We start from the raw sequence: 22,201 nt of genomic DNA on the forward strand, positions 1-22,201 counted from the left end.
TCCTGGAACTCCTAAAGAAATGGCACTGGTTTGAGTTGAGCATCTTGTTAAAGGAGGTCATTTGTTTTTACCAATGTTTTCTCCAAAATAGTTCTAGAGCAGAAGCTGGTCTCATTAATACACCAGAGATTTCAGAGGTCACCTTTCATGCAGAAGTTAGGAAAGTGACCAGGCTTTTGCATTGTGTGCGAGGATAAAAAACACTGGTAGTGGTGGTCCCCAGCGCAGGGCCTACAAGGTGTAACTATAAAGGACCTTACTGCGCTGCTGTGTTCACTCAAGTAGCTCATATACTTACTCTGATAATACTGTTGTTCTAACACTAGTTAGGAAAGTACTTTGGAATTTCCTCTTATCAGCTGCAGACCAAAGGAAGTGGTTGATCAAGCTGGGGGGTGAGACTATAGCTAAGCTGTGATTACAAAGCAATGAAATAATTTTCATTATTCAATAGAGAGATTGGACCACCTCCCAAATGTTTTCACTAATAGCAGCATTTACATAACAGGGTTGAGTCCTGGTATGAGTGAGGATAAGTTAAAAACAGCTTGTTTCACTCCTTCTTGATTGACTTTGTTGACCCCTTATTATTCTACTCAGTCTCTTTATCTCTTTGCTGGTTTCTAATCTACTGCTGGCCATTAAAACGTCTTAAGTGTCCTCAGAGCTTAGTACTGGTCCTTTTCTCTCCTATAACTACACACTCACTACCCTTTAGCGAGCACATTCAGTCCCATGCTTTAAATATCATCTACATGCCAGTGACTGCTACCTCCTAATCCTTCTGGCCTACTCAACGTCTCCACTTGGATATCTAAGATATCTCCAATATTGCATGCCCAAAACAGAATTTTTAAAAATAATGTATTTTTTATTTTTAAAAGATACATAGATCACATAAAATGTTACATTTAAAAATATAATAAGTTCTCATAAATTCAGCATTTGATGAATACATTTTGGAGCATGGCTACACAGCCTGCATTATAGCTTACATTGTAGTTAACGCTCTCCCCCAGTCCATTCAGTGGGTTATGACAGGATATATAATGTCCTGCATCTGTCCCTGCAATATCATTCAGGACAACTCCAAGTCTCGAAAATGCCCCCATATCACACTTCCTTTTCCCTCTTCCTGCCTTCAGGAACTCCTGTGGCCACTGTCTCTACCTTAGTGATATAATTTCTTCCATTGCTAGAATCACAATAGTTCTATAGTAGAATACCAGTAAGTCCACTCTAATCCATATTTTATTCCTCCATCCTGAGGCCCCTGGAATGGCGATGCCCAATCTGCCTCTAATTTGAGAGGGGGCTTCGTTCCCACATCGTTAGTGGATGGGACTCTTGTGCCCACAACGGTAGACTCTCTCAGTTCCTTGATGTGGTGGTTGTCCATCCTCCTCCCTCTGTCAGCTGATTTGGGTAAGTCCAATGAACTGGGAGTAGGTGCTGCAACACCACTGAGGCTCAGGGCCCAGCTGGCACATGACAGCCCAGAGATTCAAGTCTCCTGGGCATATACCAACCCCAGCACCAACCACAGCAAAACAGAACTTTAAAACCTTCTACTCCCTTGTTGGTGGAGGGGCGTTACATGGAAATTCTGAACATTATGCATGATTGTTTTTTAAGTTCACAACTTCTCTAATTAAAAAATACATATTTAAAAAAAAAAAAACCTTCTCCTCCCAACTTGGGGCTTCTCTTTCCCTTACTTCATCCTTATCTCCAGGCAATCCACTATCAAAATAAATCCAAAATAGACTTTCTGCCTGGAGAAGCCTCACCAAATCTTGGTGTGATTTCCATCTGTCTCTCCCATTTCTCAGCAACCTCTGTTCTTTCCCCCATTTCCCAAATAAATTTTTACTGGCCTAAAAAGAAAAATACACACACACACACACAACACACACACACCCCTAAGACTAAGTACCATACCTTTGCCAAGTTTATTGTGGTATGTATTTGCCTTTTTTATAGCCAATATTTGGCTGAGGCCTCAACAAGTCCCATGCCTCTTCTGAAACCTTTGATGGACAGATGTGCTGAGGTGTCCATTTTTACTTCAGACAGGCAAAGCTCATGCACCATTTACTTAAGACAAGGCTATCATAGGTTACAATGACCCAGCAAGTGAAAATTCCTGTGGCTGGCGTCCAGAACAGTACCACCAAAGCCGTACCAGAGATCCACCATTAGGGTGGCATTCAGCTCCCCTGAATTCCACTCTTTTTTCTTCTCAAAGTATCCAGCCCATTTATCAAAAATAATGGAATATGCTAATACTCTCCTGAGTCAAAATTATCCATTCATGAGGTATAGGACCTGCCTCCCTCCTTTTACCTGCAGGGGCAAAGCCTGACCAGTAAAACTTACAACATAGAGATCATGTGCTCCCTGCAGATAGCTCCACTCCTGAGAGAGACAGAAGGCCTGGGTCCTATATGCCTAATTTATCCTAAAGCTAACCCATCAGTCACTCCTTCACTCCTTCAAAGAGTGACTAAAGGGCAGGAAGAGTTTCCTATTAACCTAAAACTGGACTATGGCTGAAAGCGTCCTCCTATGATAGCCTCTAAGCTGCACACAATTTAAAAAATGGCATTAATTAATAAGAGTTTAACTAGCAAAATTTTTTCATAATTAATCAAAGTATAAATTAGCCAATTGTTCAACAATATTAGCTAAATTTATTTCATAAGTTGTTTTGTTGGAATTTAGGAAACATTTATTTTAGTGAGGTTATCACAAATAAGTGCCTTGGTTTCTATATTTAGAATATTAAAATCAATTGTTTTCTTTCACATCCCCCTTTTAACCTTCAGAATAGATCTACAACTTGACCACTTACTTTCTCTTCTACTCTCACCCTTGTTCAAGCCACCACCATCTCTCACATGCATTACTGAACGAGCCTCCTAAATGATGTCGCTGTTTCAGCCCTTGGTCCTTCCTTCATTCTATTCTCAATACAGCAGTCAGAAAGCTTCTGTTAAAAACGTCAGATCAAGTTACTTCTCTGCTTAAAACTATTCACTGACTTCACATTGTATTTAGAATAAAAGTGAAAGTGCTTACAGGGGCCAACAAACTCTACATAATCTGTCCACTCAAATCCCTTATCCCGTTAATTAGCAGGCCTTCTCTCCTACTCTTGCTATTCTCCAGACACGATGGCATCCTTGCAGTTCCCCAAATATACTGGGCATGCCCTCACCTCTGGGTCTTTTACTTCTTATTCCCTGTCAGGAATGTTTTCTCCCATATATTCACACGCTTACTTGCTATTTTCATTCTATCTTCAGTCAAATGTCACTTCAGTAAAGGTTTCCCTACATAAAATTTCAAACCTACTCGTATTTCCTAGTCCTCTTCTTTGCTTTATTTTCTCTCCTTACCAGTTAACTGTAATATACTATATATGTTTGGCTTATTTACCTTACTTCCCTGACTAGAATGTAAATTCCAGAAAAACAAAGGGTTTGCATTTCTGTTTAGTTCACTGCAATATTCCTAGTATCCAGAACAGTGCTTATCTCTTTGCAGACATTAGCAAATATCTGCTGAATGAATGTTAAATAAATGAAGTATTTCAGAAGCCACACTGATACAGCCTTTTACCATATATCCTGAAACTAAAAGCCATTTGTAAATTTCATAAATTGAGAAGTCAAAGCTGTTTTCAGAAGTAGGAAATGTCATTAATGTGCTATCAAAGTTTTAAAAAGGAATAATATTCTCAAAAGTATCAAGATTGGTGGTTTATATAACTGCACAGAATCAATGAGAAGCATTTATCTGCATTCAAAATAGTTTAATAGTAAAGAATTAAGAGTAAATTGTGCACTTCTAACATTGAAAAGCTGACTGAAAATTTGAAAACTTAGCATGAATAGTTTTCATGACTGTAAGAAGAGGTAACAACAAAATATAATTATCTAACTGTCTCAATACAAGACAATCACAATTTTTTTCAGGTAACATGAGATTATTTCACATCTAGGGAAAATACAAAAATACAAAGAAATGTAAATTATTTGTACAAATACAAAAAAACTTCTCAGTTACTGGATAAACTCTGGCTCTTTGGAAAATAAGAATTCAAAATATTAACTATAAATTTTGATGTTATTAGTTTCCTTATTTGCACTGATTTTCTGAAGTTAAACAAACAGCTTTTCAGCTTCCTTTAGTTTTTTTTTCCTATCCATTTTAGCAATTGTAGCCCAACAGTCCTCCCGTGTTTTTCTCATGGCTCCGAACTTCAGTGTAGATCCGGGGGTTTTTAGAGATGAAGGGGTCTAAAAATAAAAATAAAATAAAAGCATGATATGTTTAACTAAAAAGAAAAAGAAAGTCAAGTTTTAAAAATTTGCTTTCTGAAATAAAATGTTAAAGCTACCTTTTTTGGTGTTGAAACACAAAAAGAAGCAGGTGGGTGATTATTCTTGTGTAGTTTTTGAAGGGTCTCTTCCTCTGAAACCATGCTCTTGAAGAAAGATAAAAAAACATAATTTTGAGGCTACCTTCATTAATATTATATTATTAAAATTTTGCCTACATAGCACATACAAGAAGAAGGAAAAAAAGGCGGAGGACAAGGTAGAGGAGATGGTGACAGTAATGATGACAGCAAAATAATTCCTCAATCTGCTAAATAAGGGCCAAGATCTTGATTCGATTAAATATATCACTTAAATGTTACATGAATACAAGATACACATAATGAGAATATTTTTCTACTGAATTTTATTCTATTTGACTTTTAGAGTGTTTATACTACCATTTTTCCCTCCTTCCTCCAACCCTACTTATACAAACTCATACTTAGGCATTTACAATTCCATAAGAATTATAATGCTGTCAATTATCAATTTATAAGTATCGTAATTCTCCCAAATAATAATAGCTAACACTTAATTAGTACTTACTATATGCCAGGCACTGTTTTGAACACTTTATATATTTTAATTAGTTTTAATCCTCACCATAATTTTATGAAGTAAGTATACATTATTATAACATTTTAAAGGCGAGGAAACTCAGACACACAACTATTAAATGACATGTTCAAGATTATAGAGCTAGCAAGAGGTGGAGCTTGGATTTAAATCCAGGTAGTCTTGCTCCAGAATCCCACAATCCATTCTCTTAACAAATACACTACATAATTTAGTCAAGTAAGCAATCATTTTGCACAATGTTTTCAGGTTTCTTAAAGTCACATTTACAAACAACTTCAGATGCTTCTTGGATGAGAATATTCAAACAGATATATTTGACTATTCATTGATTCTAAGATTTCAACAGAATTCAGTACATAAATCAGAGAGAGCTGTGTTTTCAGACACATCTCAGAACTAATATGCATCTATTATCAATGGTGAGAAGCGGACTTGGCCCAATGGATAGGGCATCTGCCTGCCACATGGGAGGTCCGCGGTTCAAATCCTGGGCCTCCTTGACCCATGTGGAGCTAGCCCGTGCGCAGTGCTGATGTGCGCAAGGAGTGCTGTGCCACACAGGGGTGTTCCCCACGTAGGGGAGCCCCACGCACAAGGAGTGCGCCCTGTAAGGAGAGCCGCCCAGCGCCAAAAAAAGCGCAGCCTGCCCAAGAATAGCGCCGCAAACACTAGAGCTGACACAACAAGATGACGCAACAAAAAGAAACACAGATTCCCGGTGCCACTGATAAGGATAGAAATGGTCAAAGAAGAACATACAGCGAATGGACACAGAGAGCAGACAACTGGGGGAGAAATAAATAAAAATAAATCTTTAAAAAAAAAATCAATGGTTAGCTTAGAAAAGATAAATTTTTAAAACATATTGTGAACTATCATTAAAATCTTATTTAGCATACAGCAATTAAATATTCATTAATGACTGAATAATTAGTCATTATTATAATGACTAATGTAACTCATTATAAAAACAACTAAATCTTATCTGTCCTTAGGACTCTTTGTGGCATTTGCTTTTGTTGATCCCATCCTATTTCTTATGATTCATGACATTATTTTTCTTGTTTATTTTTCTTGTTTATCCATTTGTATTTCAGTTACTTTTCTTTCCCACTCTTCTCTTGGTTCTCTTCCATTTCTTCTCTTTAAAAATATCAGTATTTTCCAGGGCTCTATCCCTGACCCATAAATGATTGCTGGGTGTCCTCATCTAAATTCAAAACTTTACCATGTTTCGACTAAAGATTCTCAAATTAACACTTTCAGCCCACATCCATCTGCTGATCTCCGAGCCTACTAAAATCTCTACTTGGATTTCTCATAGGCACCTTATACTCACTATATTCAAAACCAAAACTATCATCTTAGCTCCTAAACTACTTCTTTGTGGCCTATTTCATTAAATGTCACTATCACCCATCCAATTGTTAGGGAAATTGAGATTCATTTTTGCTTACACTTATCATTCATAGCCAATCAGTAATAGAAGTCCCAAATTACACCTCTTTAATACTATTAACTTCCCTTCTCTCCATTCCCATTGTGCATGTCTTAGTTCAGGCACCTATCACAACTACCCTGCTATTCTAATTTCCAGTTCAACTGCCCTGTAATCAAATTCTCCTGAGGTGCACATGTGATCTTTCTGAAATACATGTCTTATGAGAGCACTTTCTTATATAAAATCATTCAAAAGCTCCTCATAGTTTACAGAATGTAGTTCAAACCTCTTGGTAAGCCCACAAAACCTTCATGATCTGATTAATGCATGCCTCTCTAACCTATCTCCTTATCATTATCCCATAATGACCTGTTATTTCCAAATATAGTGAAAAAAAAATCTTATAGTTCCTCGAAATCACCAGGCTGTTTCATGTTTCTGTGTCTTTGCACATGAAGTTATCTATACCTTGAATATTACTTCCATTCCCTGTTTAGTTAATTCCTACCTGGCCTTCAACATTTAACTCCTTTTATTAGCTAAATGACAATTTATGGGGACAATCTAAGCATCATTTGTAAATGGGGGTGAGTACATATTTACTAAGATTATTACAATTACTAAATGAGATTACTCACATAAAGACAGACAGCCCACACACAAGAGAAGGCACAAGAGCAAGAGCAAGTTTGGTAGAGGTCCTAGCATGGAGTAATAAGCATTCAATACTATTCAGTGTTAATTAATTTTGAATAGAGAAAATGGCAGAAAAAGAAATGCAGAATCACACTGCTCATTATCAACATACATGCACCCCCTGTAACTTTATCTGATCACACGTATGTAGATGGGTACCCCAGTGGCAATACCAAAAGACGTAAGTTAAAAAGTAATTAGAAAATGGAACATAAGACTAACAGAGATAGATGAAATTTACCAACAACCCATTTTAAATCTTAATTTTTATAATTAATTTGATTGTTATTCACCAAAATTTAATTCCAACAGCTAAATAACTAAGTTTCAAAACAGTAATTAAAAATGATTAACAGTTTCAAGTAAAAAATACAACCAATGAAACTCACTGTGAAATGTTTTAGACCAGTTTAAGGAATTGTGTTGAACTCTACAATACTTTAATATGTTTGTTGTTTTGCAAAGTTGTGATCCTCCTTTAAAAAGAATGAAGTGAAATCATTCTGAGTCATTCTGAATCTCAGATCAACTAAAAAAGTGACCTAAATTCAAACTGCTAGAAAAATAACAGAGATTCCAACCCTGGAGTGTTTAATTCCAGAGCCATACTGTTTCCACTAATTCTCAGTTTGAATTGACAGTTAATATGTAACATGGGCTATGGAGCTGGATTGTGTTCAAATTTTGGCTCTATGTCTTACTATGTGGTCTTGGGCAAAGTACTTGTGTGACTCCATTTCCTCATCTGTAAAATGGAAATAACAACATTGCTTACACTCCTATAGTGGAGGATTACTGCAACAAAAAAAGGAACTAATCTAGGCAAAGTGTTCAGAATATTTCCAGGCATAGATTTAATCATTAAGATGTTGATCATTATCAATAAACCAAGAGAGTACTAGAGGAAAAACTATAAATTACCTTCAATAATTAGGATTTAAAACTTCAAGTATTCATTATTCAAGAACAAATGAAAATACAATACGCCCAAAGCAATGGCAAAACTTGAAGTATCTTGTAATTAGGAGTGGGATAAATGAAACAAATAGCTTTAACTGAAACTTCGTAATTAAGAATTTTTGGCACATTACCCCATTTGATACAAGGTTAATCTATATTAAATTAAATTAATCTAGGTTTAACTATTCCAAATAAATCATTATTATGTCTTTAGAAGATACTAATTACTATCTATCATAATAGGGAGTAATTAGCGATACAAAATGCTAGGAAAAAGATCCTCCTTAGTTGTGTTATCATTAGTATATAAACTCTTTAAGAATGACAAATATTATAGTTGTCAACCAATACGCTGATTTGTATCACTTAAAGTGATTTAATATCACTTAAAGGGACATGTATAATATACAAAATAGAAGGGCACCTAAAAAACAGTGTTCACTGAAACAAAATTTAAAATATTCACTTCACCCATCTTTAAAAACACAATGGAAGAAAAGAAACAAGATAATGATTATCCATTTTATATGCCAAACAATTTATTTCAAGTATTTTCAAGATGGTTTGATTTCAAAAATTTGGGGGGAAATGATTGAGCACTATTTTTTTTTAAATGCTGAAAAGGCATAGCAGAATGCTACTGTATTCCATAATTGCCATAACTACCACAAATATATTTTACATATACACCAAGAAATAATATGGAAAAATTAAAAATTACGTAGAAAAATAATAAATGCCACTTAATTATATTAATTACCAAAAGATCAGTAGTTTCTGAACTATCCGAATTAATATCGAATTCAAAGACCATTTTTCTCTTTTTATTACTTTCTTCAATGGATAAATTCTGATTTTCTTTTTGCTGTAGTTTTACTTTTGTTGGTGTCTTCACAGTATATGCCTATCCAAAAATAAAAACAATACATTATCACATAAAGGATATATTATTTTAAAAGAACTTAATAAACCATTTCAGGGCAATTTAGCAATCAAGAAATACCCATTATTACAGAAAGGTATATGAGGCAGAAATTTTGGGTAAGAATTTAAAATGTACAGATGTTAGATGTTTTTATACTAGAAATTTTAAAACTTGCTTCAAACTTTGTAATAGTATATTTTCTTCCCTTCTTTCAACTTAATGAAGAAAATAATGGCAAAATAAATAAAAAGGTGGAAATAAAAAGGGGTATAAGCAAAGTATACACATATGCTACTGAAGTTAACTTGGTATCAAAACAAATATGAGAACCAGCAAGATGGCAGTGGAGTAAGGAGCTCCTAGAGTCAGCTCCTGCTACAGGGCAGTTAGCAAACACCCAGAGCTCTCTGGAGCTAGCTGAAGCACCTATATGGGGGCTCCAGGAGGCCAGAAGAGCATCCTGCCACATCCTTGAAGGAATGGAAGGAGGAGCCTGCCCGTCTGCAGAGAAGACTTGTAAGTAGAGGCTCCATGCCCCGGAGGCCGGTGCCCATCCTCCACTGGAGGCACAAACCACCTCAGGAGCTATTCCGCAGCTGGAATTGAAAGTTCCACTTCCCCAAAACAGGGGAGGAAGAGACAGTTGGGCACCAACTTCAGCTATGATGAGGAAATTCAGTGGCTACAGTATGATCCTGAGAACAGTTAAGGTTAGAGCCTGTCCAGGTCAGAAGGAGGCCAGAAGCCTTCATCTGAACTCCGCGCCTGGCAAGAGGGGAAGTGGGGCAGACTGAGGATCCCAGTGCTGATGGGGACTGGCTTCTTTCCACCCAGATCAGATTGCAGGTCTAGCCTAGGTCCCAGTGCCACCTCCAGCAGTGAGGAAGCTGCAGGGACCTGCGCCAGCCTCTCCGGGAAATTACTGGCCAAGCCACAGAGGCCAGTGATTATTCTACTGTGCCAGCACAAGCTGCCCCAGGAGCTGCTCTGTGACGGGAATTGGAAGCTCCGTTTCCCAGAAACAGGGAAGGAGGAGACGGTTGACTGCCGATTTCAGCTACTGATTGGTAGACTTGGCTGGCTAAGAGATAACCCTGGGAACAGCTGGGGTGAGAACCAGCACAAGTCAGAAAGAGGCCAGTAGCCTCCATTCTGACTCTGCCCCCAGCCAGAGGGGAAGCCAGGCTGACAGTTTCTTTCACACAGATCAGCCTGCAGCCCACCTAGCAGCCCACCTCTGGCAGGGAGGAGGCTGAGGAGCCCTGCACCAGCCTGTACAGGTAACTGCAGGGAACTTTGGCTGGAATAGACTGAAATCAGAAGTCTACCAGGGCACCTGCAGTCATCTTGGACCCGCACTACACAGATTGCTGCCCACACCTGCAGCTCCATCCCTGCCCCAGGTAGGGGAGAAAGGGGTGTGAAGCTTCATCAGTCTCTCTGGGCAACTACAGTCTAGGCCTGCACTTGGATTATTCCACATAGCTATGACTCTGTCCCTACCCTTGGCAAAGGAGAAAGTTAGAAGAAGATTCATTGGTCCCCGGTGCAATGAGGGCAGCTTGAGCCCCTACAGCTTATAGCACCAATTACATGCTTGGCTCCTACTGCATAACCAGCAAGGCAGAAATGACAGGAAGCCCTAAACTAGAAAGAAAAACTGCACCCAGAAAAAATACTCTAGTAAGCCAGATGCGAAGACACCAACAAAAAATTACAATCCACATCAAGAAACAGGAACCTAGGGCCCAGTAAAAGGAACAAGGGAAGCCTCCAGATGACATAAAAGAGTTAAGACAACTATTTATAGATATTCAAACAAATCTCCTTAATAGATTCATTGAGATGGCTAAAGAGATTAAGGATATTAAGAAGACACTGGATGAGCACAAAGAAGAATTTGAAAGCATAAATAGAAAAATAGCAGACCTTATGGGAATGAAAGGTGCAATCAATGAAATTTTAAAAAAATTGGAATCATATAATAGCAGATTTGAGGAGGCAGAAGAAAGGATTGGTGAGCTCGAAGAAATGGCCTCTGAAAGTGAACATACAAAAAAAGAGAAGAATGGAAAAAATTGAACAAGGTCTCAGGGAACTAAATGACAGCAAAAGATGAGCAAACATATGTGTCATGGGTGTCCCAGAAGAAGAGAAGGGAAAAGGGGCAGAAGGAATATTTAAAGAAATAATGGTAGAAAATTTCCCAACCCTATTGAAGGATATAATATTGCTGTCTAAGAAGCACAATGTACTCCCATCTGAAAAAATCCAAATAGACCAACTCCAAGACACATATTCATCAGAATGTCAAAGGCCAAAGACAAAGAGAGAATTCTGAGAGCAGCAAGAGAAAAGCAATGCAAAACATATAAGGGATACCCAATGAGATTAAGTGCTGATTTCTTACCAGAAACCATGGAGGCAAGAAGACAGTGGTCTGACATATTTAAGATACTACAAGAGAAAAACTTTCAGCCAAGACTCTTATATCCAGCAAGACTGTTTTTCAAAAATGAGGGCAAAATTAGAATATTCACAAATCAACAGAAACTGAGAGAATTTCTAAACAAGAGACCAGATTTTCAGGAAATACTAAAGGGTGTGCTAGAGCCTGAAAAGAAAAGACAGGAGAGAGGGGCCTGGAAGAGAGTCTAGAAATGAATATTATATTCAATAAAAGTAACTAAAAGCGTCAAAAGAGTGGTGAAAATAAAATATGACAGATAAAACCCAAATAGGAATAAACTTAACCAATAATGTGAAGCACTTGTATTCAGAAAACTGCAACTCAATGTTAAACAAATGAAAAAAGTCCTAAATAACTGGAAGTACATTGCATGCTCATGGATTGGAAGACTAAATATCATTAAGATGTCAAATCTACTCAAATTGATATACAGATTTAATGCAATACCAATAAAAATTCCACCAGCCTTGAAGAAAAACGTGAAAACACGATCATTAAATTTATTTGGGGGAAGCGGATTTGGCCTCATGGATAGGGCGTCTGCCTACCACATAGGAGGTCCAAGATTCACACCCAGGGCCTCCTGATCCGTGTGATGAGCTGGTCCATGCACAGAGCTGATGCACACAAGGAGTGCCGTGCCACGCAGGGGTGTCCCCCACATAGGGAAGCCCCATACTCAAGGAGTGAGCCCTGTAAGGAGAGCCACCCCGTGCGAAGACAGTGCAGCCTGTCCAGGGTGGCGCCACACATACAAAGAGCTGACGCAGCAAACTGATGCAACAAGAAGAGACACAGCTTGCTGGTGCCGCTGAGAAGAATCCAAGCAGACACAGAACAACATAGTGAATGGACACAGAGAGCAGAAAACTTGAGGGTAGGGGCAGGGAAAGGGAGATAAATAAAAAATAAATCTTTTTTAAAAAAAGGCAAAAAGACTTGAAAAGACAATTGTCCAAAGAATAAACACAAATGGCAAATAAACACATGAAAAAATTTTCACATCACTAGTGATTAGGGAAATTCAAATCAAAACTTCAATGAGATATCATTTCACTCATGTTAGACTGGCCACTATTAAAAATTCAGAAAACTATAAATGTTGGAGAGTATGTGGAGATATAGGAACACTTACCCACTGTTGGTAGAAATGTAGAATGGTACAGCCACTGTGGAAGACTGTTTGTCAGTTCCTAAGTAATTTAAATATATACTTGCCAGGTGACCTGGCAAAACAATACTAGGTATATACTCAGAAGAACGGAGAGCAGAGACACAAACAGACATCTGCACCCCAATGTTCATAGTGGCATTACTTATGATTGCCAAGTCTGGAAACCACCCAGGTGCCCATCAACTGATGAATGGATAAAGAGATTGTGGGGAAACGGACTTTGGCCCAGTGGTTAGGGCGTTCGTCTACCACATGGGAGACCCGCGGTTCAAGCCCCGGGCCTCCTTGACCCGTGTGGAGCTGGCCCATGTGCAGTGCTGATGCGCGCAAGGAGTGCCGTGCCCCACAGGGGTGTCCCCCGCATAGGGGAGCCGCATGTGCAAGGAGTGCACCCATGAGGAGAGCCGCCCAGCGCGAAGGAGGGAGCAGCCTGCCGAGGAATGGCGCCACCCACACTTCCCGTGCTGCTGACGACAACAGAAGCGGACAAAGAAACAAGACGCAGCAAAAAGACACAGAAAACAGACAACCAGGGGAGGGGAGGGGAATTAAATAAATAAAAATAAATCTTTAAAAAAAAAAAAAAGAGATTGTGGTGTACACACATGATGGAATATTATGTAGTGATAAGAAATGAAGTTGTGAAGCATATGACAACATGGATGAACCTGGAGGTGAAACAAGGCAGACACAAAAGGACAAATACTATATAATTGTGATAATATGAACTAAATATATTATATAAACTCATGGAGTTAATAATTCAAAAATAGAAGGAATGGAAAGATAGAAAATGGAAAGCTGAGGGTTAACTTGTGCAGAACTGGTAGAAGGTTGGCTGGAAATCAATGGAAATGGTAAAAACACATCATGTTGTTTGTGACTATCAGAGTTACTAAATAGGTATGACCGGTTGAAAGGGAAAGTCTAAGGACATGTATATTGCAGAAGGAAAGCTAAAAAATGTAACATGAGACTGTATAGATAGTGAAACCTCATGTAAACTATAAATATGGGTGATAATGCACATATAATACTGTTTTTACAAAATATAAATACAAATATATTAGAGAGAAGGAAACAGAATAGAAGCTATGTATGGCAGGGGAAGCACAGAATGTTTGATAGGTAATGAGGTTTTTTCCGTTTATCTGGTTTTTATTATTATTGGAATAACAAAAATGCTCTTAAAATGACTGAAGTGGTGAATGTACAACTAGGTGTTATACCAAATACCACTGACTGTACACTTTAGATGGATTTATGCTTTATTAATATGTACCAACAAAACTAATTTGTTTTAAAAAATTGAAATCATACATTGTATGTTTTCCAACCACAATGGAATGAAGCTAGAAATCAGTAACAGAAAATACACAAATAGGTGGAAATTAAGCAACATATTCTCAAGCAACCAATGGATATCAGAGGAAATGAAAAGGGAAATACCTTGAGGCAAATGGAAATGAAAAAATACCACATACCAAAAATTATGCAATGCAGCTAAGCAGTGCAGAGATTAAAATTTATTGCTCTAAACATTTAAATTTTAAAAAGAAAAAAAAAACACATCAAATGAGAGACTAACATCAAAACTGGAAGAAATGAAAAGGACAGCAAACTAAACCCAGAGCAAGCAAAAGGAAGGAAATAACAAAGATTAGATAAATGAAATAGAAAACAAAACAAAAAAACTATGAAGAGAATCAACAAAACCAAAAGTTGGTTCTTTGGGAAAAAAAAAATCAATTAACATGACAAACCTTTAGCTATCCTGATAGGCTGAAAAAAAAAAAAGGATTGAGAACACAACTAAAAATAGAAAACAAAAGGGGTCATTACTACTGACCCCAGAGAAATAAAAAAGACTATAAGAGGATACAATGAACAACTATATGCCAATAAATTTACATAAACTAGATGAATGGACAAATTCTTAGAAACACAGAAACTACCTACACTGCCTCAAAAAGAAACAGAAGATTTCAACAAATGAATTTCTACTAAAGAGGCTAATCAGTCATCAAAAACTTCCTAACACAGAAAAGCCCAATACCAGATGGCTACACAGCAAAATTTTACCAGACATTCAAAGAAGACATAATTCCAATTCAGCTCAAAGTCTTCAAAAGAATTGAAGAGAAAGGAGTACTCCCTAATTCATTCTATAAGGACAATATCACCCTCATACCAAAACCAGATAAAGATACCACAAGAAAAAACCAATATCTCTTATGAATATAGATCAAAAATCCTGAACAAAGTACCAGCAAACCAAACCCAACAGCACATTAAAATTATACACATCTGGAAGTGGATTTGGCTCAACTGATAGAGCATCCACCTACCACATGGGAGGCCCAGGGTTCAAACTCAGGGCCTCCTGGCCTGTGTGGTGAGCCGGCCCAAGTGCAGTGCTAATGCGCACAAGAAGTGCCATGCCACACAGGGGTGTCTCCAGTGTAGGGGAACACCACATGCAAGGAGTGCATCCTTCAAGGAGAGCCGCCTGGCACATAAAAAACACAGCCCGCTCAGGAGCAGTGCTGCACACATAGAGACCTGATGCAGCAAGATGATGTAACAAAAAAGAGACACAGATTCCTGGTGCCACCGAGAATGCAAGTGGATGCAAAAGAACACACAGCAAATGGACACAGAGAGGAGACAAAGGTGGGGGCAGGGAAGGGGAAAGAAATAAATAAAAAATAAATTAAAAAAAAAATTATTATACACCATGATCCAATGGGATTTACCTCAAGTATGAAAGGTTGGTTCAACATAAGAAAAGCAATTAATGTAACACACCACATTAATACAATGATCATGATTATCAGAATTGATACAGAAAAGGCATTTAACAAAATCCAGTACCCGTTCTTAATAAAAACACTTAGAACACTAGGAATAGAAGGAAACTTCCTCAACATTATAAAAGGCATAAATTAAAAACCCATAACTAACTTTATATTTAATAGAGAAAGACTGAAAGGTTTCCCCCAAGAACAGAAACAAGACAAGAATGCCCACTGTCACCACCTGTATTGAACACTGTACTGCAAGTTTTTAACAGAGCAATTAGGCAAGAAAAAGAAAAGACATTCAAATAGAAAGGAAGAAGTAAAACTTTCCCTATCTGTAGATGATATGATTCTATACGCAGAAAATTCTGAAAAATCCACAACAAAGCTCCTAGAACTTTAATAAACAAATCCAGCACAGTAGCAGGGTATATGATCAACACAGCAAAATCAGTAGTTTTTATATTTACAAACAATAAACAATCAGCAGAAGAAACCAAGAAAAAAATTAAATTCACGGTAGCAAATAAAAGAATCAAATATCTACGAATAAATCTTATCAAGGATGTTAAGGATTTTTGTACACAGAAAACTATAAAGCATTTCTAAGAAACCTAAATATATGGAAAGACATATTGTGTTCACGGACTGGAAGACTAAATTTCATTAAGATGTCAATAATACCCAAATCAATTTGTAGATTTCAACACAATACCAATCAAAATCCCAATAAACTTCTTTGCAGAAATGGAAAAGCCAGTCATCAAATTTATATGAAAGGTTAAGGGGCCCTGAATAGCTAAAGTCACTTAAAAAGAAGAATGAAGTTGGAGGAATCATATTTCCCAATCTTAAAATTTATTACAAAACCATAGTATGAAAAGATTTTGAATATGTGTGATACCTTAAACAAGTGTATTAGATAATAGAAACCAGGAGTCTAAATATTCTTAATTTCCAAACTGATACCAGAATCTTACATTTTAACTTTTAAAAATTAAAAAATTAAAATAAAATTAAAAATGACAGCAACCAACCTTTGGTAATGGTGTAGATAAAGTACTTTTGGCAGATGTCCAAAGATAATCTCTTTTATTTTTGGATTTGCCATGATCAGCTGATGTGAAATTCTGAGATGTACTTTGTGAAGGAGCTGCTTTAGAATCAAATTTCCAATAACTAGTTTCAGGAGTTTCCAATAAAGTTGTCTGTGTTTTCTATATTGAACAACAAAAGTGAATAAAATCATAATTAAATGCCATTTTAATTATTTATTTCTTTAATTAAAGTGTAGCAACTAGAATAAATAATACTAAAGTAAATGAGAATCTATCCAAAAATGTATTAGTTGAAAACTTTGAATAAATTACACTTAGTCTCTGTCATTTTGCTTGCCCATTTAAGATAAAAATGGCATCTGCTCCCTCTATGTCTTCTCAGAGCTGCTGTGAAAACAAATATGTCAACTCTTGATATAACCATAAATTGAGGATACTCTAGATAACAAATCTCAATAATCTCAATTATGGTAGCAAAAAGCCTTACCTTGTGGTCCAATCCAAGACCCTGAAGACCAGAGTGCAATATAATATATTCTCATACTCATTCATGCACGCTCTCTTATGCATTCATACTTTCTCTCATCTATAGAATAGCCTTTTCCCATCCTCAGCCTTATACCCACTCCCCAAATAAAAATAAGAGAAAATTATGAAAGTAAGGAATTAGAGGCATTTTCAGGAAAATTTGAGAAAGTGGCTATTTGCTTCAAATACAAAAGTAGAACTGCTAATTTACTCTAAACACAGACAATATTTCAACTCAATTTCCTTAGTTTACTTTCTCTCTACTTTTGTATTCAGCTTCTTTCAGCACCTGGCCTAGCTTTCTAGTTGCTTTAGTGAAATCCTACATAACTTTTACCACTTTCTTCATTCACCACCATCTCCATGAAGATAATCATAACAGTCAGTCACATGGAAAAATTTAACACAAAAAAGGGCTACAAGGACAGTACTCTCAAAAGCTTAGTGGCTCAATTTGTAGTAAGTTTAAATTAGGAGGATATAGGGTATAGGATTAAGAGGTAACTGTGTATACTATAAACACAGTGGTCTAGGAGCCAAGTAATATGCTCTTTTTCTCCTGGCTGTTTTACTATCTCACAGGATGATTTTAAATAAATCACCAAGTATCTCCAGGTTCAAATTTATCCACCTATAAAATAAGGAAGGAGCTAATAAAATGAGATGATTTGGAAGTTTCTTGCCCATCTCTAGTCTGTCACGTCATAATCTTTTTTCCAGCAGGTAGGAATTTTGGTGGCACTCTTTTTCCAGAGTTGTATTTCTCTCCTTCTTCCTACATATTTCGACCATCTTTGATGACACAATTTTTGAAAGCAAATTTTCTGCTTTCTGGATTCAATAGGAGTCATGCCCTGATCTTCAAAATGTAACTGTTTAGTGGACAGTTTTCCCGCCCGATGATGGCAACCTAAAGTCATTGCACCACCTTGTGGTTATGTCTGAAATAGACATTTTCCTTATAGCCAGAGAAAATGCATCGATTCTAAAATAATGAAATATCAGGGGGAAATGGAAAGACAAATGAGTATATATGGCTAAGAGTCTTCAAAAAAGAGTCAGGAAGTCATCAGAGGGGTCACACTTAGGCACGCCTCAGCAGGATAAGAATCAGGAAGTCATGAGAGGGGTCACACTTAGGCACGCCTCAGCAGGATCCCAGAGACAGTTGAAGTAGATACAACCCCAGATACTGGTGCTCCTGAGGGCTATGGAGACACACAGGTTCTACGATCATGGCAGTTGGCTCTAGAGTTCAGTGCCTTGTCAGTGAGCCTTACTTTGGAATTTGTGTTCCTGAGTGTGATGGAGTTGGACTCAGATGTGAACTTTCTACACATGCCTCTTCTGTCACTTTTACTGAACCTGTGGTTGGTGGTGGGGTTGTTGTATACCTAGGAAACTTGAATCTCTGGACTGGCCACGTGCCAGCTGGGCCTGAGCCTCAGCAGAGTAGCAGCTCCTACTCTCCAGTTTGTTGGACTTGCACAGGTTGGCTAACAGGGAGGTGAAGATGGTCAACTACCACACCAGGGAACTGAGAATGCCTGCAACTCCAAGCAGAAGAATAGCATCCATCAACCATGTGGGATCTAAGCCCCCTCTCGATATAGAGGGATATCACCAATCCAGGGTCCACAGGATGGAGGAATAAAATATGGATTAGAGTGAATTTACTGGTATTCTACTATAGAACTATTGTGACTTGTAATGGAAGAAACTGCAGCATTGATCTGGAGAAAGTGGCCATAGTAGTTGCGGAGGGCAGGGAGAGGGAAGAAGAGATGAGATGTAGGGGCATTTTCAGGACTTGGAGTTGTCCTAAATGATATTGCAGGGACAGATGCTGAACATTATATATCCTGCCATAACCCACTGAATATACTGGGGGAGAGTGCAAACTACAATGTAAACTATAATCTATGTGTTGCAGCAGTGCTCCAAAATGTATTCACCAAATGCAATGAATATGCCACAATGATGAAAGAGGTTATTGATGTGGGAGGAGTGTGTGTGGGGGTGAGGTGTGAGGTATGTGGGAACCTCTTACATTTTTTAATGTAACATTTTTTGTGATCTATGTACCTTAAAAAAAGACAATTCAATTTTTTAAAAAACAGAAAAAAATTAATGAAATACATGAAATACATGTAACATTGATATATATACCTTATAAAAAAGACAATTTAATGTAAATAAATAAAAACAAAAATAATGAAATATCCCTTTTCATAATACATCATGGAAACATATATACTTTCCTACAAGTTGCATTATTTTATTAATATTATATTCCAAGTTATGCATATATACATTCACCGTTTTCTCTGCTGTGTTTTTTTAAACACTTATCCAGTGTTTGCTATGTGCCAAGCACGATTTTGGGTACTTTACAAATATTATTTCATTTATTCCTTTTAACAACTTAAGGAGAAAGGTGCTATTATTATCTCTTTTTATATGAGGAAACTGATGCATGGATAAGTAACGTGCCCAGATGCAAAAATGTTTGGTAAACTTGCAATATTTCAATAGCAAATGAAAGCCTAGTTAACTTTTTTCATTTCTTTTATCATTTTCTCATTTGCAACTTATCTATCCAGACTCCCAGATAAGATAAAGGGCACTTATTAGTCTACTTGATAACAGATACAAATAAAGGGCATATATAACTGTAATTATATATATAAATAAAAATAACTCTATAAGAACATATAATACAAACTTTCATTATATGAACACATACTAAATTTAGAAAAGAAAATTAGAGCTTAGCCAATTTTTTTCAAAAGACACTTCCCTAAGAATATATCTAAGACTGCTGACTAATTTTATTAAGATGATAATTTTTCCAAATATAACGTTTTCAAGTGTCTAGCACAGTGTCTGGGACCTATGAGGTATTCAATATTCTTTTCTAGGTTCAATCTGTTTTTTTTTCTTCCCTTTCTTTGTACACAAATGTAACAAAATCGTATCATTGTCTCTAATAACTGACCTGTTCCAAGATTGTCTTTCAGTTTAACTATAATCAAAGCAGCTTCTGTGGGAACTTAGGAGACTAAACATTATTGTGTATAAAGAATAAAATTAGCATTTTAACCAAAATTTGCAAGAAAAAACTGTTCAGTAATAATCTTATATTACCAAATGAGTTAGATGCTAAGGGATATTTTTCTTCCCTAACTACGGTCCTCCTTCCACATGTAGAAAGCAGAACTAGGGTAACATTCTTAATCTTTCCCCTTCCTTAGTAAAAAGAACAATAATTTATAGTGACTGGTGAATTTGGAAACAGATTCTAGGTTGCTTCCTTTTCTTCTTCCTGGGAACTAAAGGAAGCACACATTCTCCTGTGCTAAGTTTTACCCAAGAGCAGGTCATCAAGTGGATTACATGTACCCCAGTCCAGCTCTATCAGACAGAGTAGTTACATCTGTTTATTTAGGAATTTCAAAATTAGGAAATCATCTTGCCTACAAATATAAGTCACATTCTCCAATATTAGTTATCAGTAATAAAAAGATTATTTTGATTCTCCTTTGTCTTTCCCAATTGGTTCAGAACTTAAGTAAGGAACATAGGATGTTATTTATTGGGCTCCCTCTAAACCAACATTAGACATAATCTAAATATAAGATCTTGAATTTTAATGAAAAATTTTGCCTCTAAAACTACAAATTTGTCAAGAGAGAAATACAGAAGTACCTAATTTAAGATAATACTGCAATAAAGATTATACAGAAAGAATGAAAACTTCTCTTTAAATTTACCAATTACAAGTGCTTTAAAATTTTTAGCTAATGCTTTTTAATTATTAAATAGCAAGAAACAATCAGGAAAGGAAACTGTGTGAAATATTTAAAACATTCTTTCTTACTTACGAACAAAGAATTATTTATAAGTACAGATGTTTAGAAATGACTTGGTTATAGGAAAATTAAAAGAATTATATAAAACTCTTACCTTGTCCTTTTTTTCTTTGAGAGCAACGGTGTTTTCTTTTGCTTCTCTTTTGAATTTTTCCTAGTGAAAATGAATATCAAGTACATAAACCATAATCATTACTATTGTCAAATGAATTTTCATATCATCAAAATAATATTTTCCAAGAAGTACCAAAACAAAGAAAGAAAATGACTTTTAAATCTTATATCATATGAATTTTGGTGATCTAAGACTCTTCTGAAGCTGACATTATGTTGGGATTCACTTTACGGGAAGTTTTGGATCACAGAGTGGTTCAACAATGGCAGCGGAGGAATACTGATATGGGATGTTATTGACAGGATATATATGGTTGACAGGGAGCTATACAGGGCATATGCCCAGGGTATATGGTAATGTCTATATATACTCATAGTGGAAACAATTAAAAACAACAGCTGGGGGGGTACTGGGCTCCTGGCCGGGGGGTCACTGCTGTGGGCCCTGGGAGAGCAGCGGCAATCCTCCAGGTGCAACGGCAAGAACCAGGAAGGAAGGAGGGCCCAACAGTGGGCTCTTGATACTAATGGCTACACTTTTGGGCCTATGCACCTGCAATAAGAACAAGGCCTAGAGTAGCATTGTGCCTGGGGGTTTCCTCCTGACAGCCTTCATGTTACTCAAATGTGGCCACTCTCACAGCCAAACTCAGCGTGTAGATGCGATGCATTCCCCCCAGCGTGGGACACGACACCCGGGGATGAGCCTCCCTGGCACTGAGGGATCACTACCACATACCAGCTGAAGAAGCAACTAGAAAATGACCTTGAATTAAAGATTCAATGCAGAACAGCAGAATATACCTGTCTACATATAATAACATGACTTCGGGAAGTGGTTTGACCTAATGTAAGGGGGAAATGGAAAGGAGAAATGAGATTATAAGGCTGTGAGTCTCTAAAAAAGAGTCTGGAGGTTGTCAGAAGGAATACCCCTATGTACAACTGAACAGAGTCTAAGAGACAGATAAGGTAGATACAACCCCAGGTATTGGTTCTTTTGAGGGATAAAGAGACCCACGGGTTCTATGGTCATGGCAGAAGGGGTTCACTGCCATGACAGATGGCCCTTCTTTGGAGCTGGTGTTTCTGCGTGATGGAAATGGACTCAGAGGGGATCTCTTTTCACAAGACTTGCATGCTACTTTATTGGAATTGTAGTTGGTGCTGAGTTTAAGATATATGTAGGGGATTT

The 22,201-nt window shown here is 37.1% G+C and overlaps 1 protein-coding gene across 4 annotated transcripts in view; it reads right to left on the reverse strand.

Annotated features, from left to right (window-relative positions):
* Positions 1 to 3,807: 3,807 nt before the first annotated feature.
* The window catches only part of SYCP1 (synaptonemal complex protein 1), a 177,363-nt gene continuing 158,969 nt past the window's right edge, over positions 3,808 to 22,201 (reverse strand). For all 4 annotated transcript variants that reach the window (XM_071217189.1, XM_071217187.1, XM_071217188.1 and 1 more), the window contains 5 exons: positions 20,987 to 21,046; positions 16,472 to 16,651; positions 8,825 to 8,968; positions 4,406 to 4,492; positions 3,808 to 4,304 (listed from right to left, as the gene is read on the reverse strand). In XM_071217189.1, coding sequence (XP_071073290.1) covers positions 4,167 to 4,304; positions 4,406 to 4,492; positions 8,825 to 8,968; positions 16,472 to 16,651; positions 20,987 to 21,046 — 609 coding nt within the window. In that variant the 3' untranslated portion in view covers positions 3,808 to 4,166. The remainder of the gene's footprint in view (positions 4,305 to 4,405; positions 4,493 to 8,824; positions 8,969 to 16,471; positions 16,652 to 20,986; positions 21,047 to 22,201) is intronic.

Source organism: Dasypus novemcinctus, chromosome 9, assembly GCF_030445035.2.
Source record: "Dasypus novemcinctus isolate mDasNov1 chromosome 9, mDasNov1.1.hap2, whole genome shotgun sequence".
Lineage (NCBI taxonomy): Eukaryota > Metazoa > Chordata > Mammalia > Cingulata > Dasypodidae > Dasypus > Dasypus novemcinctus.